Here is a 22,500-nt window from a genome sequence, read left to right as displayed (position 1 = left end):
ATGGCAGTAAGATCGTCTAATCGTACCCAAAACTCAAGGTAAAAATGCGTCCCAGAACTGAAGAGATTAATCACATTAGACATGGTAGAGCTTAAGAACCCCTCAAAAAATCAGATCATCTTGTTCAGTCACGTTCTTTCGTCTCTCCTTCCCTTATTACTTTCTGCACAAACACATGATTGGCTCATTGTCTCCCGCTATTACTGTGTGTGTGTGTGTGTGTGTGTGTGTGTGTGTGTGTGTGTGTGTGTGTGTGTGTGTGTGTGTGTGTGTGTGTGTGTGTGTGTGTGTACTTCAATAAATGTACATAGTTAAGTAGATCAACCAACTTATAGATGAATAGATAGAAAGACTGATGGAAATACAGGTATAGGTAGACAGACAGGCGGACAGACAGAAAGACAGACAGACAGACAAACAGACAGACAGACAGACAAATTCATTAACCGTAAGAATAATTCACCACAAGGGAAACAAAACAAAAAATTTCTAATCAATATGCAACACAACACTTCACCAAAGGCTGCAAAACAAACAAATCTTGGTAAAAGAATAAACAAATAAGAAAAAACACGCAAAAGTAAATACAAATACCGTATAAAACACACACACACACACACACACACACACACACACACACACACACACACAACATGCAGGGACAAACTTAATTACATTGCCGGTCACTCCCTTCAAAGGTGGAAAGGGAAGCGGGTCGAGGCGGTTGAAGGACACCAAACTGACACTATCAATGGGAAAAGAGTCCAACAAAGGTGATACAAAATGGAGTTCACATGGGCAATTATCGAGTCAGACCCCCCTTGGTATTTACGAAACGGCTCTAAATCAGTTATCAGACGAAGAAATACCTAACAGATTATAGAATTACTTTTAAAATCCTCAAATTTAATGATTAACTCAACTTAACCTCTTCAGTACCAGGACGCGTTTTTCATATTCATTTTGCTTACTATTTGGTGATTTTATACAGCTTCAGAAACTTACTTGAGGATTAGAATAGTGAAGACTCTGGCCATTAATCTTCTGACCTCCATAGACACTTGCTAATGTCAATAAAATCGTCTAATTACACTCAAACTCAAGGTAAGAATGCGTCACAGTACTGAAAGGGTTAACACAATAAATCTAAGTATTAAAACTAACCCTGTAATATTTTTCCGGGTGTAAAAGTGTCGCGGAAAAGCAGACCTTTAACTTTTTAATAGAATATATTTAGTGAGTGTAAACGGTCCCAGTGAGCCTCATAAATCCCCATGAGGGAGCCGCCTCGGCCCACCAGGGTGTTGCTGGTCGACTTTGATTACTCCTTCTCCTCAGACACCCATGCAGACCTGACACCACCTCCAAGACGGCCACGACCATAGCGGAAAGACAGACAGACAGACAGATAGACAGACAGACAGACAGAGAGACAGACAGACAGACATACAGACAGAAAGACAGACAGAGAGGGACACACTGAAAGAAAGGGAGACACAGAGAGACAGACAAAGAGAGAGACAGACAGACAGAAAAAGAGACAAAACAAAACAAAGACAGAAAGACAAACATGAAGAAAGATGGCTTTTAAAAATAATCATAAAATAGTAGCATCATAAATAGTAGCAGTCTTAAGCTTCTGATCTACCCTCAGTCTATCACTTCTCTAGTTCAATATGAAGACTTAAGACAGAAAAGCGTTTAACATAATGATGAGCGCAGCATGTTAATCTAATGACCAAGACCGTACACAGGTGGCGAGTACACGAGTGACTATGTAAGCAACACCTGACCCGTTTCAAGAGGGAAATACCAAAACACCTGTGGATCTAAATACGTCAGGTAGGCAGGCAGGTATATGCAGATAAGCAGGAATGCCCTTCTATCTATCTTTTTTTTTTTTGACGGGGAAAACAACAGCAATCAAGCAGTCATTTTTCTTTTCTCTTTTTATATATTTTTTCTAATGATTTTTACACAGCTTGGCCGGTCTTCCTTACACGTAAAAATATGCAAGGGAGAAAAAAATTAATGGAAAATTCATCCAACTGGTGTAATGCACAGGCTTATTATGCAGTCATTATTTGCTCCACTGACCTCATTACGCTGAAGTTGCAAGCACCTTTCACCACCAACTTAGCCTCCGTTGATCCACTCAGCCACGCGAATTATAAGCACCCAAAACTTCTCGCTGACACTCGTGTATTGAAAGCCATTATATTGCCTTCGTGCCCCATTGATCCCGCGATGTGGTGAGCGATTACAGCTAACACGCCCTCTCTCTCTCTCTCTCTCTCTCTCTCTCTCTCTCTCTCTCTCTCTCTCTCTCTCTCTCTCTCTCACTGTGGCCATTAATCTTCTGACCTCCATAGACTCTTCCTAATGTCAAAAAAAAAAAAAATGGTCTAATCGTACACAAATTTCAAGGTGAAGTATGTCCCAGTAATAAAGGTGTTAAATCAAAAGACTTAATTAGGTTTAACCCTTTCAGTACTGGGGCACATTTTTTGCCTTGAGATTTAAGCACATTTAGACCATTTTGTTGACATTAGGAAGTGTCTATGGAGGTCAGATGATTAATGGCCAGTGTCTTTACTATTTCAATCACCCACATGAGTTTCTGAAGCTGTGTAAAATCACCAGATAGTAAGCAGAATGAATATGGAAACACGTCACGGTACTGAAGGGGTCAAATGGTATGATTCCTTTTATAATTTCTCCCGGTGATACTTGATACTTCTAGCAGGAACTCAAGAAACACTGTCACTCAATGCAACATATCACAAGGGCCTTACTCTTACAAAAAAACACACCAAGGCAATTCTCACTTTGCACAAACAACACAAGCTTTATTCCTCGTGCAGCACCGCGTTAACCTCTCTTAGACCCTTCAGTACTGGGATGCATTTTTACCTTGAGTTTTGGGTGTCATTAGACGGTTTCATTGATATTAGGAAGGGTCTATGGAGGTCAGAAGATTAATGGCCACAGTCTTCACTATTTCAATCCCCCACATGAGTTTCTGAAGCTGTATAAAGTCACTATAGAGTAACCAGAAGGCATATGGAAACGCGTCCTGGTACTGGAGGGGGTTAAGGGAACGTCGTGTACATTTGCACTATATTCGCTATCGTAATTGCCTTCGTTCTCCACACAAACCACACCAGACGTCCCCTAATAAACAATAACAAGGACTTCATACCTCATTTATTGCCACGTCAGCTCTCCACAGGCCAACCCTCGTCAGGTAAACTTCTCCCTCCCTTTCTCCTTCTCCCACATGAACATTGAACCTACAAGACCTTTCCCAGAATTATTATCCTTAAGCTGAAATATTTGGGAGGAAATTTAACACGGGGAAATAACGCGGTGATTTTTTTTTTTTTTTTTTTTTCCTTTTCTTTCTCATTTGGGTCCAGTGGTGATGAATATTCAAGGGTGGAATTTATATGGAAGCCCAGTAATTACACCGCCTTACATCCACCCACGGTTTGGCGGATGTTACACGGCCAGTAATACCAGACAGGAGAAGAGTGGGGAAGGGCGGGGAAGGCGGGAACTCAAAGGCGGACTATTCATCTCATCAGCCCTGCCAACCCAGCTAATTACTCGCTTCTCATCCCAATATATCAAGCATGAATTTCTCGCCTTTCGTGTTATGTTACATTTACTTGTCTCGCTCCATTTGTCGACTCACTGCCTCCCTTTCTCCTTCTCTACCTTGTGCATTAGTAGTGTGTGTCCTGCTTCACCATCACGCTTTTCTGTTATCCTGCTTACAACTCTACGTGGTTTTATTTATTTATTTATTTGGTGACGATGGTTTTGTTGTCTAGTAATGGCTACTGGGATACAATACTAAACAATATAGCGGGGTTTTTTTCTTTTTTTTTCCCTATCTATTGTGCAAGAGTCTCTACATAGCTTAATAAATCACCTCCGTGTATATCTAGATTATAATTTTCAAGGGCAAAACTCACAGAAACACTTCAAACGCCACTAATATCCTCAAACAAAAAAAGGCAAGATTAACAAACACTCATTTAGATCTTGTTATTACTCACGTTTCCTGTTTACATCACACATTCACTGCTACTTGCACTCCACACTTGCTTCCTGCTTCACCACCACTTAATACTCTACAAACACTTCTATACATCTTCGTTGGACAGGCAGCAGCATCAGTATTCATCGTGTATGGAGTGCCAGACGGCCGCCCAAGGTTCCTGTTACTAAGGCTGCGCTCACACCACCTGCCTGATCTAATTTTGTGTCATGCGCGGCCAAACGTCCCTTCAAATTCGCATCAGTAATTATATTGATAGCATTCTCATTCGCTTCAGAGAGAGAGAGAGAGAGAGAGAGAGAGAGAGAAGGAAAGTAATATGAAACTGCCTTGCCCCGCCTTCAGAGCACAGAGTCGCGAGAGGAAACCAACAGGAAACCAGACCCATCACTATCTATCTGACCCCCTGACCCTATAACTTTACTCGAAGCAATGTTACCCTGTGGCGCCGCACAGCCCAGACACGACCCGGCCAGCAGGGTGCCACGCCCATACAAGAGACATCCCGGCACATTGGCACCCTGAGTCCTTCCTCGATGACCTTCTTGGAGCAAACAAACACCACAAACAAGGTGAGTGGCCCCTGGAGAACATAGTAATCAAGCTATCACAATACTTTTGCTCTATTGTACACCACACACACAAACACACACACACTCTTTCTGTTGCAAATTCATGGTGCATTGATACTCCACGCCAGAGACAGTGTTGGCATGCACTGAACGTTTAACTGTATTTTAATTGCTCCCACTGCACTCGGAATAACTCATGGGATAACAATGCTGCTGTGAGGAACTGTGGGCTCCTCGTCACGGTTGCCAGGGGGGGAGATCAGCTGTTCGGTTCATAACAATTTCTACAGTGAAGATAATGGCGACGATTGTGGTGGTGGTGGTGGTGGTGGTAGTGACAGTAGTAGTAGTAGTAGTAGTAGTAGTAGTAGTAGTAGTAGTAGTAGTAGTAGTAGTAGTAGTAGTAGTAGTAGTGGTAGTAGCAACAGTAGTAGTAGTAGTAGTAGTAGTAGTAGTAGTAGTAGTAGTAGTAGTAGTAGTAGTAGTAGTAGTAGTAGTAGGGGATAGAAAGAAATAGAAATAGAAGAGAAAAAAAGAATAAGAAAAAAAAAGGTAACAACAACAACAACAAACCATCGTCCGCCGAAAAAAAAAAAACGAAAAAAAACATAAAAACAATAAAAAGCAAACATAGATAAGACGATGGCAGTGAGAGTGACAGGAAGCCCAACACACGTCACAGGCAGGCAGGTCTTACGGTGTCTCATGGCCACTGTGTCAACCTCATACAAACACTTCCTATATACCTGGTCCGTTTCAACAAGCAGCATCAGTTCCCGGGGGTTGGCACTAACTACACCACTAAGCCTTGCATCCTAAGCTTACCTACGTTGCGAGATTAAGGCATATATTCTAAAACACTTCCGCGCCGCAGCTTCACTATTTTCAAAGGGCTCTAGTTGAAGTGACACAGGTATCTAAGGATGTTTCTGTAATTCTAGTGACATGTTAACAAGTTTTCTGCATAATCAGCAGGAAAAATATTCTTTAGAACTCGGTTAATTGTCTCTGTAGTTTTTTAAAATGCTCGCGGTGAGAGATGGAAGCGTTCCTGAATATGTTACCAAGGCAGGATGATGGTGAAAGGCAGAATGAAAGAGAAAAATGAGATGATATACAGTATAATGTCAAGAGAAGTAATAATGACAATATTTATGGTAGTCTTTGAAAAATGGTTGCGGTAAGAGATGAAAGCGTTTCTGAATATAGTGCTAAGACAGGATGATGGTGAAAAAATGAAAGAAAAATAGGATGCACAGTATAATATCAAGAGAAGTAATAATGACAATATTTATGTCTAGAATAGAAAGAGACAGAGAATAAAAGAAGTGATGACGATGTGTATATCATTAAGGCAGGAGAATAAAAATTATACTAATAATAGTAGTAATAATAGCCTTCCTCCTCTTCCTCCTCGTCCTTCCTGTAGACAATGAAGCGACAAAAACACATCATTGAAACTTTAATCCATAGCTGGTTTTTTTTTTTTTTAACACAATGCAAGTGAACCACATTACAAGTCAAAATTTTCAAGGGCATAAGGAAGAGATGGGTGTTAAGTGAATGAGAGGGGGAGAAGGTGGTAAATAACTAAATATAGCTGGAAGGAATAAGTGAACGAAACAAACAGCATTTTCCCTCGCTTCGTTCTTGTTGAGGCTCAAGGACTAGTTTTAGCTGCGTTCGTTTCTCCAAGCTTTTTGTAAACGAACGTGGGTGGTAAAGGCAACATACTGGTGTCAGGACATTAATATGCCCCTCACGCCTGTTTAAAGTGATAAATACACATTAATTAAGAGGGGAGGGATGGAGGAAGAAAGGGAGGGGAGGAGAGCAGGCACTAGGGCAGCTGCAAGATGGATAATGGTAACCAGCAACTATCACGTATATAATTCACCAACCTCTTTCCATTTCCCCAAGTTTATTCATCTATTTTTCTGATCACCTGTCTATACCTTTCTTTTTATCTCACTATTCAAAAGTTGTTGAGATTAAACAATGACGGTAAAAATAGAGAAATGAAAATGCAGCAGGGGAGCCATTTTGCAACGATAGCCATTCTCTCTCATCAAGCGACGGGAAATGCAGCCTCGGAATTACTCAAATTATATAAAAACTGGTGGTGGAAAGTGGAGTATAATCCTGACCCGTGTATAATAATAGTACCCTCCTTGCAATAATAACTAGACTACGTGATGGATACGCATTCACCACTCTTCTTCCACCTCAAGACGCTCTGCTCTGTTTTCAAAGGCTACAGAAATTATTAATCGAGTTCTCAAGCGTGCCTTCGGTTTAATAATGTACAAATCTTGTTAACCTGCCATTAGAACCGTAAGAACACCCTAGGCCATTGCTTTTTCGTAATGTTCACAAGCGATTTATACCAGAACATGAAGAAATGGCGGTAATGTGTGTTTACTGACGGTACTAAAATATTCAAGAAAATCAGCATAATGGATGACTATAATTAAATAAAGAACGTGGAATTTCACCATCATGAGCGAAGCAGATACACATTAGAATAAAAAAAAAGTTGTAGCATATATCATCGATTCCATGACACCTAGAAGTGCAAAAGAAAGACCTGGGGGCTGCCATTAATGAAGACGTGTTTCTGTATCATTACTGAGAAAAGGTAATAAAAAGAAAGACTAGTTGGACTCGTACGCAGAACCTTCACAGACCTTGATGTTGAGACTTCTATATAGGCCACCATATTCAGCCATAGTAAAACCCATAATACAATTTGCAACTTAAATTTGAAGTCCACATCTACAGAAAGACTGACATAATTGAAATTGTTGAGCGGCGTGTAACTCTACTCCTTCCTGCCCTTCACATACCTTCCCCATGAAGAAGAGCTGAGGACGCTAGACTTCCAACCTTAACTTTCAGATCAATGGGAGAAAAGATTGGTTTGTTTGAGGCTTTAAAAGAACTGACGACACTGACCCCACGAGGTACATGCCAGTCGCCAGCAAAAGGAGCCACCTGGTCAAGAAACAGCTGAGATAACTCTTCGCAAGTATTCCTTCACACACAGGCTGGTCAACGCAGGGAATAACAAAACTGCCTGCGAGCATGACATGATGAACGCTTGCTTACTTCAGGGAAAACCAAGAGCACAGAGAAAAATACAAGATAAAAAGCAGAAAATACTTTTTAAAGGATATTTCTCTGATTTTATAGCATATTACTCTCATCTTCAATGTGAGTCAATGGAAGTAAACTTGACCTTAACACCAGCCGTCCCCAACCCCCTCCCACCCAAGATTTTGTTACTACTCGGTCAAAGGTCACCACTCCCACCTCACTCCATACCGGCCACCTATCCCCGCACGCTACAGTGAAATAAATAAGTGAGGTGTGTGTACTTACGGTATCGTTGTTGTGGTGATGAGCAGGCCGCCCCCGCCAAACCTCAACCTCGGACACGCACCCAGGGGCGGGGCACGGCACCCCCAAAAACATAAAGCTTCAACATTTCCACACCGATTGATTGATCCAGTCACTGATTCAATACGACAGGTATATTTCCCTGTGAGTCTTCCACTGCTGATGGCTCCGGCAAGGAAAATGGAGCCGGTTTAAGTGAATCAGGCAGCAAGTGGTGGGTCACTGGGCCGGTGGAGCTGCAATGTACCACTCACGACGGATGCTGTTACGGCACTGGCAGGATGGAGTGGCGCGGCAGCTGGGTTGACTCAGCGGCTGGCGGGGCGGGCCTCACTTGTCCCTCCCTCCCTCTCTCCCTTGCTTTTCCTCCTCCCAGGACCTCTCTCTCCGCTCGTCGCTCTCATTGGCGCCTCCCTCTCGCCCCGCCGTACTGATTGCTACTCCTTCTATATCTTATCATATTACTGCACTCCTGACAAGCTTAAATCTAAATTATTGGAAGATTAGGAAAGATTGATTTGTCTCATAACAAGGATTTTTATCCAGTACAAAAAGCCAAAGTCATGGTGTTATACAGTATTTTCACACATATTTTGTGTCTTGGTGTTTTTTATTAGTGAAATGGCGACATTATTTGTAAGGATAATGATAAGTTCTTTATTACTGAAGGTGGTGGGTGTGGTGATATACTGAATCATTAAAACTGGGTTAACTCTTTCAGGGTGAATTAAGAGGAACGGGAAAGTATGAGTTTGTAAGTAGGAGTAAAGAGATATAAGATAGCAACTGTGAGGTGAGAATCAAGAGCAGGGAAGTAAAAGCTAAGAGGAATGACTCAGGAGTTGAATGACTTTTCTTGCTAAACATTGATCATTAAAAGCCTTAAAATCATAAATAACTTTCACTAAAGGCTGTTGAAAATGGTTATGATAAGATATAGATATGCCAGAGTGTTTAACCCCATCAATACTGAAACGCATTTTTACTGTAGCCTACCTTGATATTTTGGTATGATTTGACATTTGCATTAAGAAGGATCTATGGATGTCAAGAGATTAATGGCCAGTCTTAATTTATTATTTCATACCCTACATAAGTTTTTGAACCTATTTAAAATCGCCAAATAGTAACCAGAATGAATATGAAAACGCGGCATGGTACTGAAGGGGTTAAGAATACGAAGATTAATCAGAACCTCGCTTGGCTAATCTCAAGTTCGAAGGTTACATGATATTACACAAAGGCAAGTTGGTTCATAGAAAACAAGGGAGACTAGCAATGCGCGAAAGAGGGATGACACATTTCTCATTTTGTCTTCATGTTCCATATCATAGTGTCTCTAAACTCGTCTCTCATATCACTATAGACTTTCCACTCTCCTTCGGTTTGGGTGGAAAAACTGTACAACTTTAGAAAGGTGTCTTGACGGAGAAGTGGTAATAGCTGGAGCCTTGTAATGAAGATTTGTGAGGATCAATGACTCGTAATAAAGCTGAAAAATGCTTAAGAACATCAATATAAGAGAGAGAGAGAGAGAGAGAGAGAGAGAGAGAGAGAGAGAGAGAGAGAGAGAGAGATGAGTAGAGAAGAGGGAGAAGCAACAATTTCATGGATAAGACTTGTGAGAATTAACGATCCATTATGAAGATTAGAAAAGCTGAAGAAGATTACGGCGTCACGAGTCGGTGGCAAGAATGTTTCTGCCACACACGCGAATTAATCAGCAAAATCTTCTGCTTCAGCCATAAAAACAAAAGATCAAAAGAAAATATTGGAAGCTGAAGGAATCATCAGGTTTACACGTGGGAGTCATTATGAAACATACCTATGATGCATACCTATCTATTTACACTTAGCACTCTCGTCTATAACTCATCTTACAATACTGCTCGATACTAACAGAACAATACAGAGGATGGGATGCTGTATAAATCAATGTAGCAGGAATCACAACAATCACAAATGTATTACAGGTAAGGTCTGTGTTACCGATACGAGAAGTTAAGGACGAAAAAATCCCTAATTAGTGGGAATAAAAAATGTATCGCTTGGAATTGCGCTAATATCGTTTGAAGAATAAGGTTCAGATTTTTAGGAAAACCTTCAATATTCTGAACGAAAGTAAAGAAGAAAAAAGTGAATAGGTCGAAAGATATAGTAATAAATTTAAATCACCGAGGAAACCCATTATTGTTATTATTATTATTATTATTACTATTATCACTATTATTATTGTTATTATTATTATTATTATTATTATTATTATTATTATCATTATTACAATCATCATCATAATTTTTAGATAATTCCTTACCTAAAAAGATCTCTCTCTCTCTCTCTCTCTCTCTCTCTCTCTCTCTCTCTCTCTCTCTCTCTCTCTCTCTCTCTCTCTCTCTCTCTCTCTCTCTCTCTCTCTCAATGGTCATCACACGATATGTTAGGTTAGGTTCTTGCTCCACTGTTGCTTGAAAAACACACTGTAATAACAAAAACAGGAATGATAACAATATCTTTTCTACCCACTTCGCAGCAGCACCAGTAGCGAGAAAGAGAGGAGGAGCTGCTGACATCCAAAACAATCCGCCAGAATCAAAGTCCGTTAATACATTGAGGAAGACTATTGTAATTTGCATCGTAATGAGAGAGACTTGCTATTTTGAGCCCACCGAGTAACGCTGAATACAAGGGTCTACACGACCATGTTACAGGCATATGAGAGAGAGAGAGAGAGAGAGAGAGAGAGAGAGAGAGAGAGAGAGAGAGATGCCTTAATACTTTTATTCACAAATTATTCAAAGTGCAGTACTTTGAAAAGTACATACACGATATTTGTGAATGAGACTAATTTGATGAGTCTAGTCTAGACGTTTAAGCAAATAGTTCCATTCATTTCAATATACGTAGGATGTAACACGAGTTTCTGCGTATACTGCTTGAGGCGAAAATACATGTTATTATTCGTATAAAGAGTATGGAAGGGTCTGTGGGGCTGATCTCCCAACCACAGAAACCACGAGCATCAGTTGTCATTATGAGCGTATATAAAGCATGTCATCAGTTGTATTAAGTCTATGATATGCAGAATACGTATTTGGAACTAGCTGAGTGCCTCCGACGCGCACAGTTCCGTACGATATTCAAATATTACTGTACACTTTCACTTGTTAAAGTTAATACTGCGACTTCACACTTCGTTTGGTAGGGTAGAGGAAGAAATAACTCGCGCTTTTCCAGGTAAATTTTCAGTGAGAAATCGTTACTATTCAGTGATTTATTGGACACTTGCACTGGACAGCGGGCTTATGCGGCATAGCGGACACGGGCATCGTTCCATTGGAGGTGAAGAGCCGACATACTTTGCTTAATGTCATTTAATTTTGGCAAATTTTTAAAGATGTCAGAATTTTCAGATTAAGCTAACTGTAAACCAGATTGTTTTTCATGCCTTTCACTTCAAACTTTTCTTTCAACATTTGATTCTATGAAATATACCAAACCAATCAATCTGTGGTTACACATTTCTCATTAAGGCTTTATAACATTTTGGGCAATTGGGCAATTTCTTTAATAGTTACAATTAAAAGAAAAAATCCTTGAGAGGAAAATCCTGATTAACATACGTTGAGGAAAATATATTCAAACCACCTCATATCTCTCTCTCTCTCTCTCTCTCTGCGGCAAGAAACATAATACAAATCAAGAAGAAACTCTAAAAGAAAGCCATGGCGCCTCAGTAGCTACACAAGGACATACGTTCTGAAGGCACTGTCTGAGATGCTCCTCCTTCTCCACACAAGTTATTTTTATCTCACATCTTTGTTGGTAATTAGCTTCCACGAATCTCACGAGAGCTGTTTGCTGCACTACCTTCCCACCTATGCCGCGTAGTTCATTTCAGCCTTGTTAGCCTCGTTTTGCCAGCTAATTTACAAGTTTTAATTGACTGGAACTTTTATGATGACGCCGTTTCCACACGCCTTAAGTGCCGCGAAAGTGCATTCAGCCAAGCCAGTCTCCACCCAGGCTGAAGTTTCACGAGGGCGCGCTTCCAACATTCTCTGTCCCCGCTAAAGGAGTAGTCTCATCCACAGCCACCGCCCCAAGAATATCCAGTACATACTAGACTCAATAACAAATCACTCAGCTCTGTATATATATATATATATATATATATATATATATATATATATATATATATATATATATATATATATATATATATATATATATATATATATATATATATATATATATATATATATATATATATATATATATATATATATAAATGTGTGTGTGTGTGTGTGTGTGTGTGTGTGTGTGATATGTATGTACCAAAGAAAACTACTACAACATATAGAAATATTTATTTTCATAGTAAGTACTTATAAACATAAGAAAGACATTTGTTGTATTTCAAAATGTAAGCTACTTTTGTTCCTTGACATGAGGCCAGATACACAATGATGTGGTATGAAGAACAAGGTTAATGAAGCAAGAGTATGAAGTGTATGTGAGTTAAACTGGTCCTGATGGGAAAGGAAGGCCCCTGGAAGATGAAAGGATACAGCAATGGAGTACATTATGTGCAAAGGAGTTAGTTAGAAGAAAATAAATGTTTGAACATGCAGGAAATTTTATGGGACAGAATGAGACAATGCTGCCATGATCGTCCTTTTGTGGGACACTATACGAGGATGTGAGGATCAGAAAAATTAAAGGAACAAATAATCTCTGGTCCATAAATTATCACACGCAAGAGAAATATAATTTTTTTTTTATTTATTAACACATCAATTCTTTCCATAATCCTCAAATGTCAAATATTAATAGGTTTCCTCCCCACTAAATCCATTCACTGCTGAATATGAGTTTTCAAGCACTGTGTAGTGGTCAAAGCAGTTTGCCTTGTAAAATTAAGTGAAAGCAAAAAAAAATCAAGATGCAGTGAATGACATGTAAAAGATCCTGTTCAAGGGCTATATGCAGAGAGTGATAGTTATATATTGTAAAGCTGCCTCCTTATTAAATAAATGGCAATCCATATGTTTCTCCCTGGCACAAATCACCACCACAATATATTTATAAAGGTAAATAGTATTCATATCACAGCAGTCTACACAAGAGGGAGAAGTTTCTCCCTCCCTAGTATATTATTTGCTACCATTTTAGTGTTAATTGGTCTCCATTCCATATACAGCAGTACCTTGGATGGTAAGCATAATTCATTCCTGGTAAGGGGCTATAGTCCAGTGTAATCATAACCCAAATCAATTCTGTCCATAAGAATTAATGAGACCACATGTGATCTGTTCCATCTCCCGAGAAGTATTCATGCGAGTCATTTTCAATGCTATTATAAATACAAATTACTGTTCCAAATTGAAAATCAACAAATAATGATATGTAGATGCCTTATCCATGCTTCCCAATAACGTCCCTTTTTGTCTCACTATGATCATCTTGGCACCTTCCTTTAAAGTCATGATGCAGCCCATAGTTTTAGCAATGTAAAATCACTACACTGTAAAAAAAAGTCACAAAATAATGTAGGAGAGCACAGTACAAGTGCATATATTATAACACTGGTAGACACAAGAGGAAGGACGGCTACTGTAGGGGACAATGTACCAAAAATGGGACAGATGAAGCATCAGATCTTGATTAACTTTCCAAGTTACACTATCCAAGCAAATTTTTTTCAGTATTTATGCTTGCCTTATAAATTGCTCATCTACAAAAGTTTTTCTTACAAGCCAAAGTACAACAAAGTAAAAAATCAATAAATACATATAATAAAAAAAATATGGTATGACTATACATACTGTAAATAATACTGTGAGCAGTGCAGTATGGTTTTGTGCTATATGTATCTTTCCTAATGCATCAATGCACTTTTTAATTGATGAAACTGATGGTATGAAGCATTTATAAGAAAGTGAATGTTACATAACTATTTGAAGTAATTGTGCATCATAATGATTCCATATTGTCATAGTAAACTATTTTTACCATCACTGTAATATGCATTGACTTGTGTGATGTTACTTTGAAGATTTTCCTCTCCAATACTTAAGAATTCATTCAACACCTAATAAGAGATTGTTAAATTACAGGACTGTTACTAAATATCACAACCTCAAGTGAAGCAATCCTTACCCTGCAGAACAAGGTAAGCATTGTTGCTCCCAAACCTTCATCCTTTGTTATTGTTTTTCTATTTATCTACACTATTTCTATTTATGACTTACCCACAACCCTTCCACCCCTGATGAGCCCATATGAAGGAACATCATGATTCAGTGAAAAAATAATCTTAACAATAATTCAAATTAAAGCAAGAAATCAGATGTGGATAAACACATCTACAGATTATGGAATGCATGATATGATTACCATTATCAGAAAAAATGCAGCATTAATAAGGTAGATATAAGATGTATAACTGAACAACACTGAGTATATGAAGCATGGTGTTTTTTGCAACCCATTCATGGAAATACACAAAGAGAAGTTCTGGTACAGTACATATAGAATATTCTAAATCACTGTTGTGACCTACTGGAGTACCTTGACATGAATTTCCACATTCATCTTGTGTGCTGAGATTTTACAGGTGCTTTGTTTTAAGTTTTCACAAATATCACTGTCATAACTGTCTGATGATTCACAAAATTTAAATGCTGCTGTAAATCTATTGAAAATTGGAATTACAGGAGCTCCTCTGCTTATGAATTTTAAGTTATGATGTATGATAAACTATGAACAAAGTTGATGACTGTTAGTAGTGTTTTTTATTGTTATTTCTAAAGATCAAAATACTGTTTGTGACTTGCAGAAATGTAGATTATTATTAGGTAGGGCTGTGCTTTATAAAACATTTACATTGCTCTCTACAATACAAATATTTTAGTTTAATAACAGATCACAGAAACCTATTGTATCCATAATTAAGTTTACAACAGCAATTGTAACATTCTTAGTACCTTTTCTTACCTCAAGCAACATCTACTAGATCCCAGTTTGTTAACTTGGGTGTTGAGCACATGTTCATAATGATGGATGCACCTGACCGCACTTCCTCTGCAGCGACACACAACCCAGTGGCCAAGTTGTAAAGAGGAACTCCCATCTGGAAATGTAAGGCTTGATAAGGACAAAACAACAATTTACTACAAATCTATCAGTAACTAAGAGTACTATATGAAAAGTAACAGTTATTCATAATAGTAAAAAGATTAAAGGCTCAATTTCATGGAGATGTCAGCTTGGCATACAAATAAGGAGACAACTGACGTTGTGCATTCCAGTGCATATCAGTTATCATCGGTAATCATCAACCTTTGTCTTGTCCTTTATTGTAAAACTGAGGTACTTATCAAACAGAACTAATAAATACTTTTCATCTAGAGAGGCTGAAATTCACTCTGTTTATTTGCCATAACCTAGACATCTTGACATGAATTCAGAAGGAGACCAGGAAAGAAGACACCCACCTGATTTTTTACTTTCCATTCCTGTGCCCCTCCCATTTCATGACACTTCTTGTTAAGTGGAAAGTGGTCTGTGGCCTCCAGACACAACAGCTGGGCCAGAACTAGTTCATTACGGTCAGTTTGCTGAAAAATCTGACGCTCCCACTCTGAGCATTCAGCAAGAACTAATCTTGAACCTTTTTTAGAAGGATGCTCTTCAGATTCTACACAGAAGTCAGTTCCTGTTAATCGAATCTGTCAAAAGATAAGTTAAGTTTTGAGGTAAAAAATAAAATCAATTGTTCACACTTTTTTATGTAAGAGGGGAAAAACTGCCCAAGGGCAACAAAAATATAAAACAATGACTACTTAGTTGCCAGTTCCCTTGCAGGTCTGAAAGATTTAGCCAAAAGAAAAGAATAAATGTCTAAGTATGCTTTGATAGAAACTGAGAAGCTAATATGGAAGTAGATTAAGGGCACCAAAAGTTGACATAACCGTCTGATGTAGTAAAGCATGGTGACTTATGTAATACTTAACTCCTCCAGTACATTTCTTGGGATCACATCACTGTACACAATACAAAAAGAATAGAAAAAGAAACCTCACCTGCCATTTGTGGGTATAATTCCTTGTTCTTTTATTCCATGGTTGAAACTGTCGGACACCCAATGCAGCCTGCTCCCCGACACCACCTGCCTTGCCTCCAGCATCAGGCAACCCCAGCTCAGGGTATACAGTGTTGAGGTACCAAGAGAAAGGTTTGCACTGCAGCTCCTCTCTAAGTTTTACTCTTTCTGATATATCACCATAATTCATTTTTTCTGCATATGGACGTGACTTGAGGAAACTTTCCTGTTAAGTGAAAAGTGAAGATTTATAATTTATAGTTTTTTTACAGTTAAATTTACTGAGAATGTTATCATATTAGTATACAAAATATCTGCCATAATATGTTGGTAAGAATGAAAAATCTAGTCCAATGGAAAATAAATTTGGCTTCCCCATCAAACCATCACCTTGAATTCATCCATCCAGACATGAGCAACACGGAGAGAGTTATGAAGAAGGGAGTCTTGTCCACTGCCTGATCCATATGGCCGCCGCCGTCTGAAGATGTGCCCCACCCGAGAGCATGGGATGATCTCCAGCTTTCCTCCACACATCCATATCTATAACACAGCACAAAAACTTCCTCAACTCTATTTGTTTACTATCTTGATGTTGAGTATATGAAATGGGTTTTATGCTTGTAACATGGAGGGACAAAATAAGAAATTTATAAAGAGGTAAGAAGAATAATGAAAATAACCAAGTCAATGTACAATTATAAATAAATAGAAAAATGCAGATTTTGCATTGATAAATCAACACGAAAGAAAATCTACTCTATGACTTAGAAAATTCATAACATGTCCAGTTGTGATATACAGAATGTTAGAATGTATTTCGTACTCACTCTGAATGACATCTCCAGATTTTCTCCACCCCATACATCCATTCCTGTGTCATACTCTCCTAGCTCCTTGAAATAAATGCGATCCATGGCAAAGAGACCTCCTGCCATGGTGGGGGACCTGCCAAGATACAGTCACTATGTACAGTTACCTACTAAGAATGTGCATACTTAATGTGAAACAAATACTTTTCCTTAAACCATCAATGAAAAGAGTGACTGAAGCAAGGAATCACAACAGATGTATAGAAAGTTATTCATACAAAATTAGAAATTAACAACTAATCACAATTGTTAGCAATGCTGACTTAAGGTTTCAAGTAATGGTAACTGTATTGTGCATCTGCAGCAAATGATCTTACAGATGACCTAAACAATAATTTCTAAGATCAAGAAAGCATGATGAAAATACTACCACACAACTGATAATAAATGGATATTGTATTGTAAAGAGAGAGATGGCTAATCAAAAATAATGACTCAGTAATGAATGGGGAAATCATATGACTGGAGAGAGAGAGAGAGAGAGAGAGAGAGAGAGAGAGAGAGAGAGAGAGAGAGAGAGAGAGAGAGAGAGAGAGAGAGAGAGAGAGAGAGAGAGAGAGAGAGAGAGAGAGAGAGAGAGAGAGAGAGAGAGAGAGAGAGAGAGAGAGAGAGAGAGAGAGAGAGAGAGAGAGAAAGTAATGACTGAAATAGGGACTAGAAAACTCAAACGTCCTTACTTGATAGGTTTGACGTAGTTTCTCTTATCAGCAAAATATGACGGAGGGATGGTGTCCCATTTAAAGTGCAGCCCCCAGTTGAAGCCTCCCCGCACCAAAGGAGATGGACTGTACTGTAGGCACATATGGGATGTCTTTATGGTGTAGAAACTTGTTCAAATCTAAATTCAATTGATAAGTCTAAATTATTCCTCATAACATTTCCTTACAAAAAAAAAAAAAAAAAATCTGGAGATACGTAGTTTAAACTTCATCACGATACACTAATTAACATACAATAATTTTCTTAATTTCTTACCTCTTACAATACAATATCTATACCCCCTTTAGCACTCATTTCAGCTACTTCTAATCTTATTCCTTTGAATGTACCAAATGTTCCCAAACCTCCCTACCTTTTAACTTAATTTTCAAAGATTCAAAGCATCCAAGACCCTTTTCAATATATATCCCTCTCTATTATTCATTCTATCTACATATCTCTCTCCTAAGTACTTAAATTTCTCCTCTTACTTATTCCCTTTCTTATCAACTGTTCCCCTATATCCTCAACCCACTTCAATTCATTTATCATGGAGAGGCATCACTATTTATGGGAATCCCTGAAATGGAACTCCTGCAAACAGTGGGGTAACATTGTACTGCCACACAAGTCACCTGGAAAGTGTCTGGAGAGATGACATCAATGATTGGGGTGACCACATGGTGAGTGTCTTCTGCTATTCGAGCTAGCAAGGGCTCAATCCATCCAACATTCACCTCTATGTGACTATCCAGAAACACCAGCACCTGCAACATAACCAATGTGTATGTCTTTGTTCACATAATGCATCAATTAACACTTTATACTTGTGTATCCATTCAAAAACCCATCCTTCACTTCACCCACTCTTTGGCATCTAAGCAATCCACTTTTCTAAATTTAATCCAGAAACTTGTAACACATTAATGACAACAAAACCAGAGAGCAATACCACCCACTGTAGATAATGAGGACAAGACCTTTATACTGACCTGCCCCACAGCGTGACGAGCCCCAAACACCCGAGCTCGAATAAGACCTTCCCGCTGAGTAGTCTTCAAGATGCGGATTTTTTCACTCAAGTTTCTCATTTCGTGTTCTACTTCTTCATGATAGCTCTCTGTAGTAAAAAAAAACATAACTTCAGTTTATTTAAGATGTCAAAAGTCATTTGCAAAGAAAACAGTTGAAGAAAATTCTTAAATTTGGGAAATGTTTTTAGAAAATCGTCAGATTCAGAAGTGCTAGTAATGTGGAGGAAGTAAAACACAGTGCCCATCTTTAACAGAGGGGATAAAACATTAATGACAAACCACTGAATTTGTCAGCTTAACTTCAGCTCAAGGTAAAATAGACCAATAATCACAGATTAGGGATCATGCAACAAATAACATCCTATACTAGACCATTGGAAACGTTTTTAGTAAGGTATCCAACAATGGCTCTTTATAAGGTTGGAGCACATGGGATAGAAAGGATCATGGTTGTGCAACACAAAGTTATAGTAAATGACTCTACATGGAAATTAGTAACAAAATTAGTTGCACCCATAGAGGTCAGTTCTATGTCCATTACTATTCTTAATATTCATTAATGATCCAGATTTTGGATAATAAAACTAGTACCAATTGACAAATTTGCAGACCTTTCTCCTTCCATACCTTCATCTGTATCATCCACGAGGATGATTTCCTGCAGGAATTGGGAAGGTGTGCGATCCAGAATGGAATGAACACTACGTAGGAGAGCAGCATGTTCTTCACGAAAGAAACAGATGACAATGGATGCCATTGGTAACTGATCCGGATACACAATATCCTTGCACCTGTTGACAAGAAACTAATGAATCGTAACATCCTGTTTCTTGTTTCTAAGAGAAGTATTCAGGCCTGATTCTTCTACATAATAGGTACATATATCAATTTACATGACTGGCTGACATTTCCCTTATAAAAGGTAACTAGGCAACCATCTACACAGTGACTTCAACTGACATATCAGGAAAACATAGAGAAAGTTGACTCCTTTCCCTCTATTATCATAAGCAGCCTTTTCAATGGAATACATAGATACAAACAGAAAAGCTAGAAGCAAAAATTTTATGACTTTCTAAAAATGCTTGGAGCCAATGCCAGTGAAATGCATTACAGCAAAACTGAGTGATGACACAAAATTTACAGGATGCATATGTTAGAAACTTACTGACTTTTTACTCGATGAATAATCTTATTTAGAAAACATAATGAAATGCTGCTCATACTAAGAACAACACAAACACACACTCAGATACAAAAATATATTTCCCAAGCAGTCCTCTGAACTACAAACCTCTTATTTCTGGTGTCTGGCACTGAGCGGTGTGGTGAAAGGCGTGAGGATATTAGTGAGTTGAATGCATGTAGCCTATATCCTTGTTCTTTTTCCTGAAAGATAGTACATTTATAATACATTGTTTGTACAGCAGAATGTTATACAGGTAGCGATGTAACAGAAGAAATGAGAACCAAATGTAATGTATGAACGTAACCTACTTTGGCACTAACTATTTAGTCACAAATACCAGGAATGTAATATATAGCAATGCTGCATTTTGAGGATTGTAAAGTGTCTTTTAAGTTTTCTACAAAACTGAAACATAACAGGAAAAAAAAAAAAAAAAAAAAAAACACTAAAGTTCTTATATCTCGAAGCGTTTACTTGTCTATAGCAGTTAAGTTCAGATGGTTGGTCTGGTTTGATGTGCAAAATTTTGCTAGTGACATAAGTAACTAGCTCTATGAATATAGCATCCTTATTGAGCTTACCTCTTGATCCCTGTGTGTCTTCACAAGCCCCAGCTCCTCAAGAGGGGTATCACTTGACACCAGTACTCCATCTCTTCCTCCCATGTCCTGAGTTTCTTCCTTCATGTTCTTGATGAAGTGTTTTTTCAAGTTACTTTTTAACCTTTTCTCACTATTAACATTATTGGTTTCTATATCAAATGTTTTGATATCGTTATCATCTCCTCTACTTTTAGATAATACAAAAAAGTTTTCTCTTACTTGTTTTAATTTAGAGTATTTTCCATAATTTCTTTGTGCAGGATCTTTGTGAGCAGGATCATTTCCAACATCCTGGGGAATAAAGACAGAATTCTGAAATGGGCAGTATTTGCAAATTTGAAGCCTACTTTAACTATGGACAATTAACTTTGGTTTGTATTAAAAATCTAATTGTATTTGTAACTACTATCTTACATATGATGGTTTCCTACCAAGAACCAATCTTCATAACCTATTCTGACATATCTTTTCTCTGTATTTCTTCAATTACGACTCTTGTTATACACATAACCCATACACTTCAGAAATATGGAATCTCAGGGACAGATCTGTCACAAATACTCACCTCTATCAGTGAACAATACAGGTAGATGACTACAGCCCATGTGACTGATGCTGCAATTATGCCCAGGAAAAAAGATCTTATTCTTAATGAAGTCATTTCAGATCATCTGTTTCTTCTGGAAAGAAAAAAAAAATCATAGAGTTAGAAAAATGTGTCCTTACAAAAAGTTTCATAAGACTGTATATCCTTAACATGTCAGAATAGTTTGCTACACAGTTGCACAATTTCAAATGAAAGTGACTATGTGATGTGCCAGATAGTTTTTCCTATTCTCATAAAATGTTGTTCTTGACCATGAGACCTAATATATTTTGTCAAATAAAGAACTCAAGAATTAATGGGATGGAGATCCCAATGCATTAAGTTAAATTACATTCCAGAGTAGGAATCTCAGCAAGAACTCTGTTGGGTTCTCTATCCTGGCAGGACAAGGGCCATCGGGGGCATTTCCTTTTTCTTTGGTGCAACCAAGATGATGACGTTCACACTAGATGAGCCTGTGGCCCCTGTCCTCGGAGGCCAATGTGGTTATGGCTTTAAGTTCTGGGGTATACAATGAAGGTGCGGTGCCAACCCTCTCTGACAGATGAGGTTTGTTCATGCCTTTCTGCTTTTCTTGCCAGCCAGAGTGTTGTAACAAAGACACTAAACATGCTAATTGGATGATGTCAATTACTACAGGTTCAGAGATAGATAATTGACTTAAAAAAGGGAGGCATCCATTGATGGAATCATACCGAGCTTGAATCCCGGTAGATAGGTTTTGCACCTCCCGGAGTACTCCCAGAATGCCAGGAATCAAAGATTGGAACTGAAATCCATTAAATCAAGGGTAGAGTGTGTTTATTCTTTTACTGTGAGAGAGCATCTGTGTTTATTTTAGGATTCCCCAACCATAATCCATGTTTTCTCACTTTCCCTTTGTAGACCTATGAAGTCCCCAAAATTGTAGGAAGTAGGAGCCGAAATTAATAGAAAATAAGGCCGGTGACCCTTCTTAATATTTATCATGAATATGTCCAGCCATTATAAAATCATGTTTAAAAAATAAACATGTATTCATTTTCCATGGAATATAGGATAATAATAGTGTTGTCTGGTACTTCTTCCCAGTTGATCTCTAACTCCAATAGATAGATTGGTTTGACTGAGTGGCTGGTAGCGATTGCGATTTGTCTGAAGTTGTTAGGTACTATATATATATATATATATATATATATATATATATATATATATATATATATATATATATATATATATATATATGACATTGAAATTGAACAAATTCAATCATATAGTATATGCTGTTGTCATTCAACTCAACATTCAGTAAGAGACAGAAGTTCTTCATATATCCATCCTCTGAGGATGCCTTCATTAATTCCCCTACACATCTAC

The 22,500-nt window shown here is 38.2% G+C and overlaps 2 protein-coding genes across 3 annotated transcripts in view; both read right to left on the bottom strand.

Annotated features, from left to right (window-relative positions):
- LOC123503561 (adenylate cyclase type 3-like) overlaps positions 1-8,306 on the bottom strand; it is a 211,272-nt gene extending 202,966 nt beyond the window's left edge. Inside the window, exon 1 of the mRNA XM_045253430.1 lies at positions 8,020-8,306. The gene's annotated coding sequence lies outside the window, so the exon portion shown is untranslated. The remainder of the gene's footprint in view (positions 1-8,019) is intronic.
- A 4,083-nt stretch (positions 8,307-12,389) lies between these two features.
- LOC123503542 (polypeptide N-acetylgalactosaminyltransferase 11-like) overlaps positions 12,390-22,500 on the bottom strand; it is a 10,279-nt gene continuing 168 nt past the window's right edge. The window contains exons 2-14 of one of the 2 annotated variants that reach the window (XM_045253392.1): positions 21,103-21,217; positions 20,757-20,828; positions 20,517-20,624; positions 20,041-20,135; positions 19,374-19,537; positions 18,705-18,832; positions 18,348-18,479; positions 17,691-17,803; positions 16,972-17,089; positions 16,532-16,684; positions 16,122-16,367; positions 15,534-15,767; positions 12,390-15,169 (exon numbers count right to left, since the gene is read on the bottom strand). In XM_045253392.1, the coding sequence (XP_045109327.1) occupies positions 15,035-15,169; positions 15,534-15,767; positions 16,122-16,367; positions 16,532-16,684; positions 16,972-17,089; positions 17,691-17,803; positions 18,348-18,479; positions 18,705-18,832; positions 19,374-19,537; positions 20,041-20,135; positions 20,517-20,624; positions 20,757-20,828; positions 21,103-21,198 (1,794 nt within the window). In that variant the 5' untranslated portion in view covers positions 21,199-21,217 and the 3' untranslated portion in view covers positions 12,390-15,034. Of the gene's footprint in view, positions 15,170-15,533; positions 15,768-16,121; positions 16,368-16,531; positions 16,685-16,971; positions 17,090-17,690; positions 17,804-18,347; positions 18,480-18,704; positions 18,833-19,373; positions 19,538-20,040; positions 20,136-20,516; positions 20,829-21,102; positions 21,218-22,500 lie in introns of both variants that reach the window. The other variant, XM_045253391.1, reaches the window with a different exon arrangement.

The sequence above is a fragment of the Portunus trituberculatus genome, chromosome 14, assembly GCF_017591435.1.
Source record: "Portunus trituberculatus isolate SZX2019 chromosome 14, ASM1759143v1, whole genome shotgun sequence".
NCBI classification, from domain to species: domain Eukaryota; kingdom Metazoa; phylum Arthropoda; class Malacostraca; order Decapoda; family Portunidae; genus Portunus; species Portunus trituberculatus.
The sequence above is the reverse complement of the archived record's forward strand: the minus strand, read 5'-3'. Positions and strand labels throughout refer to the sequence as shown.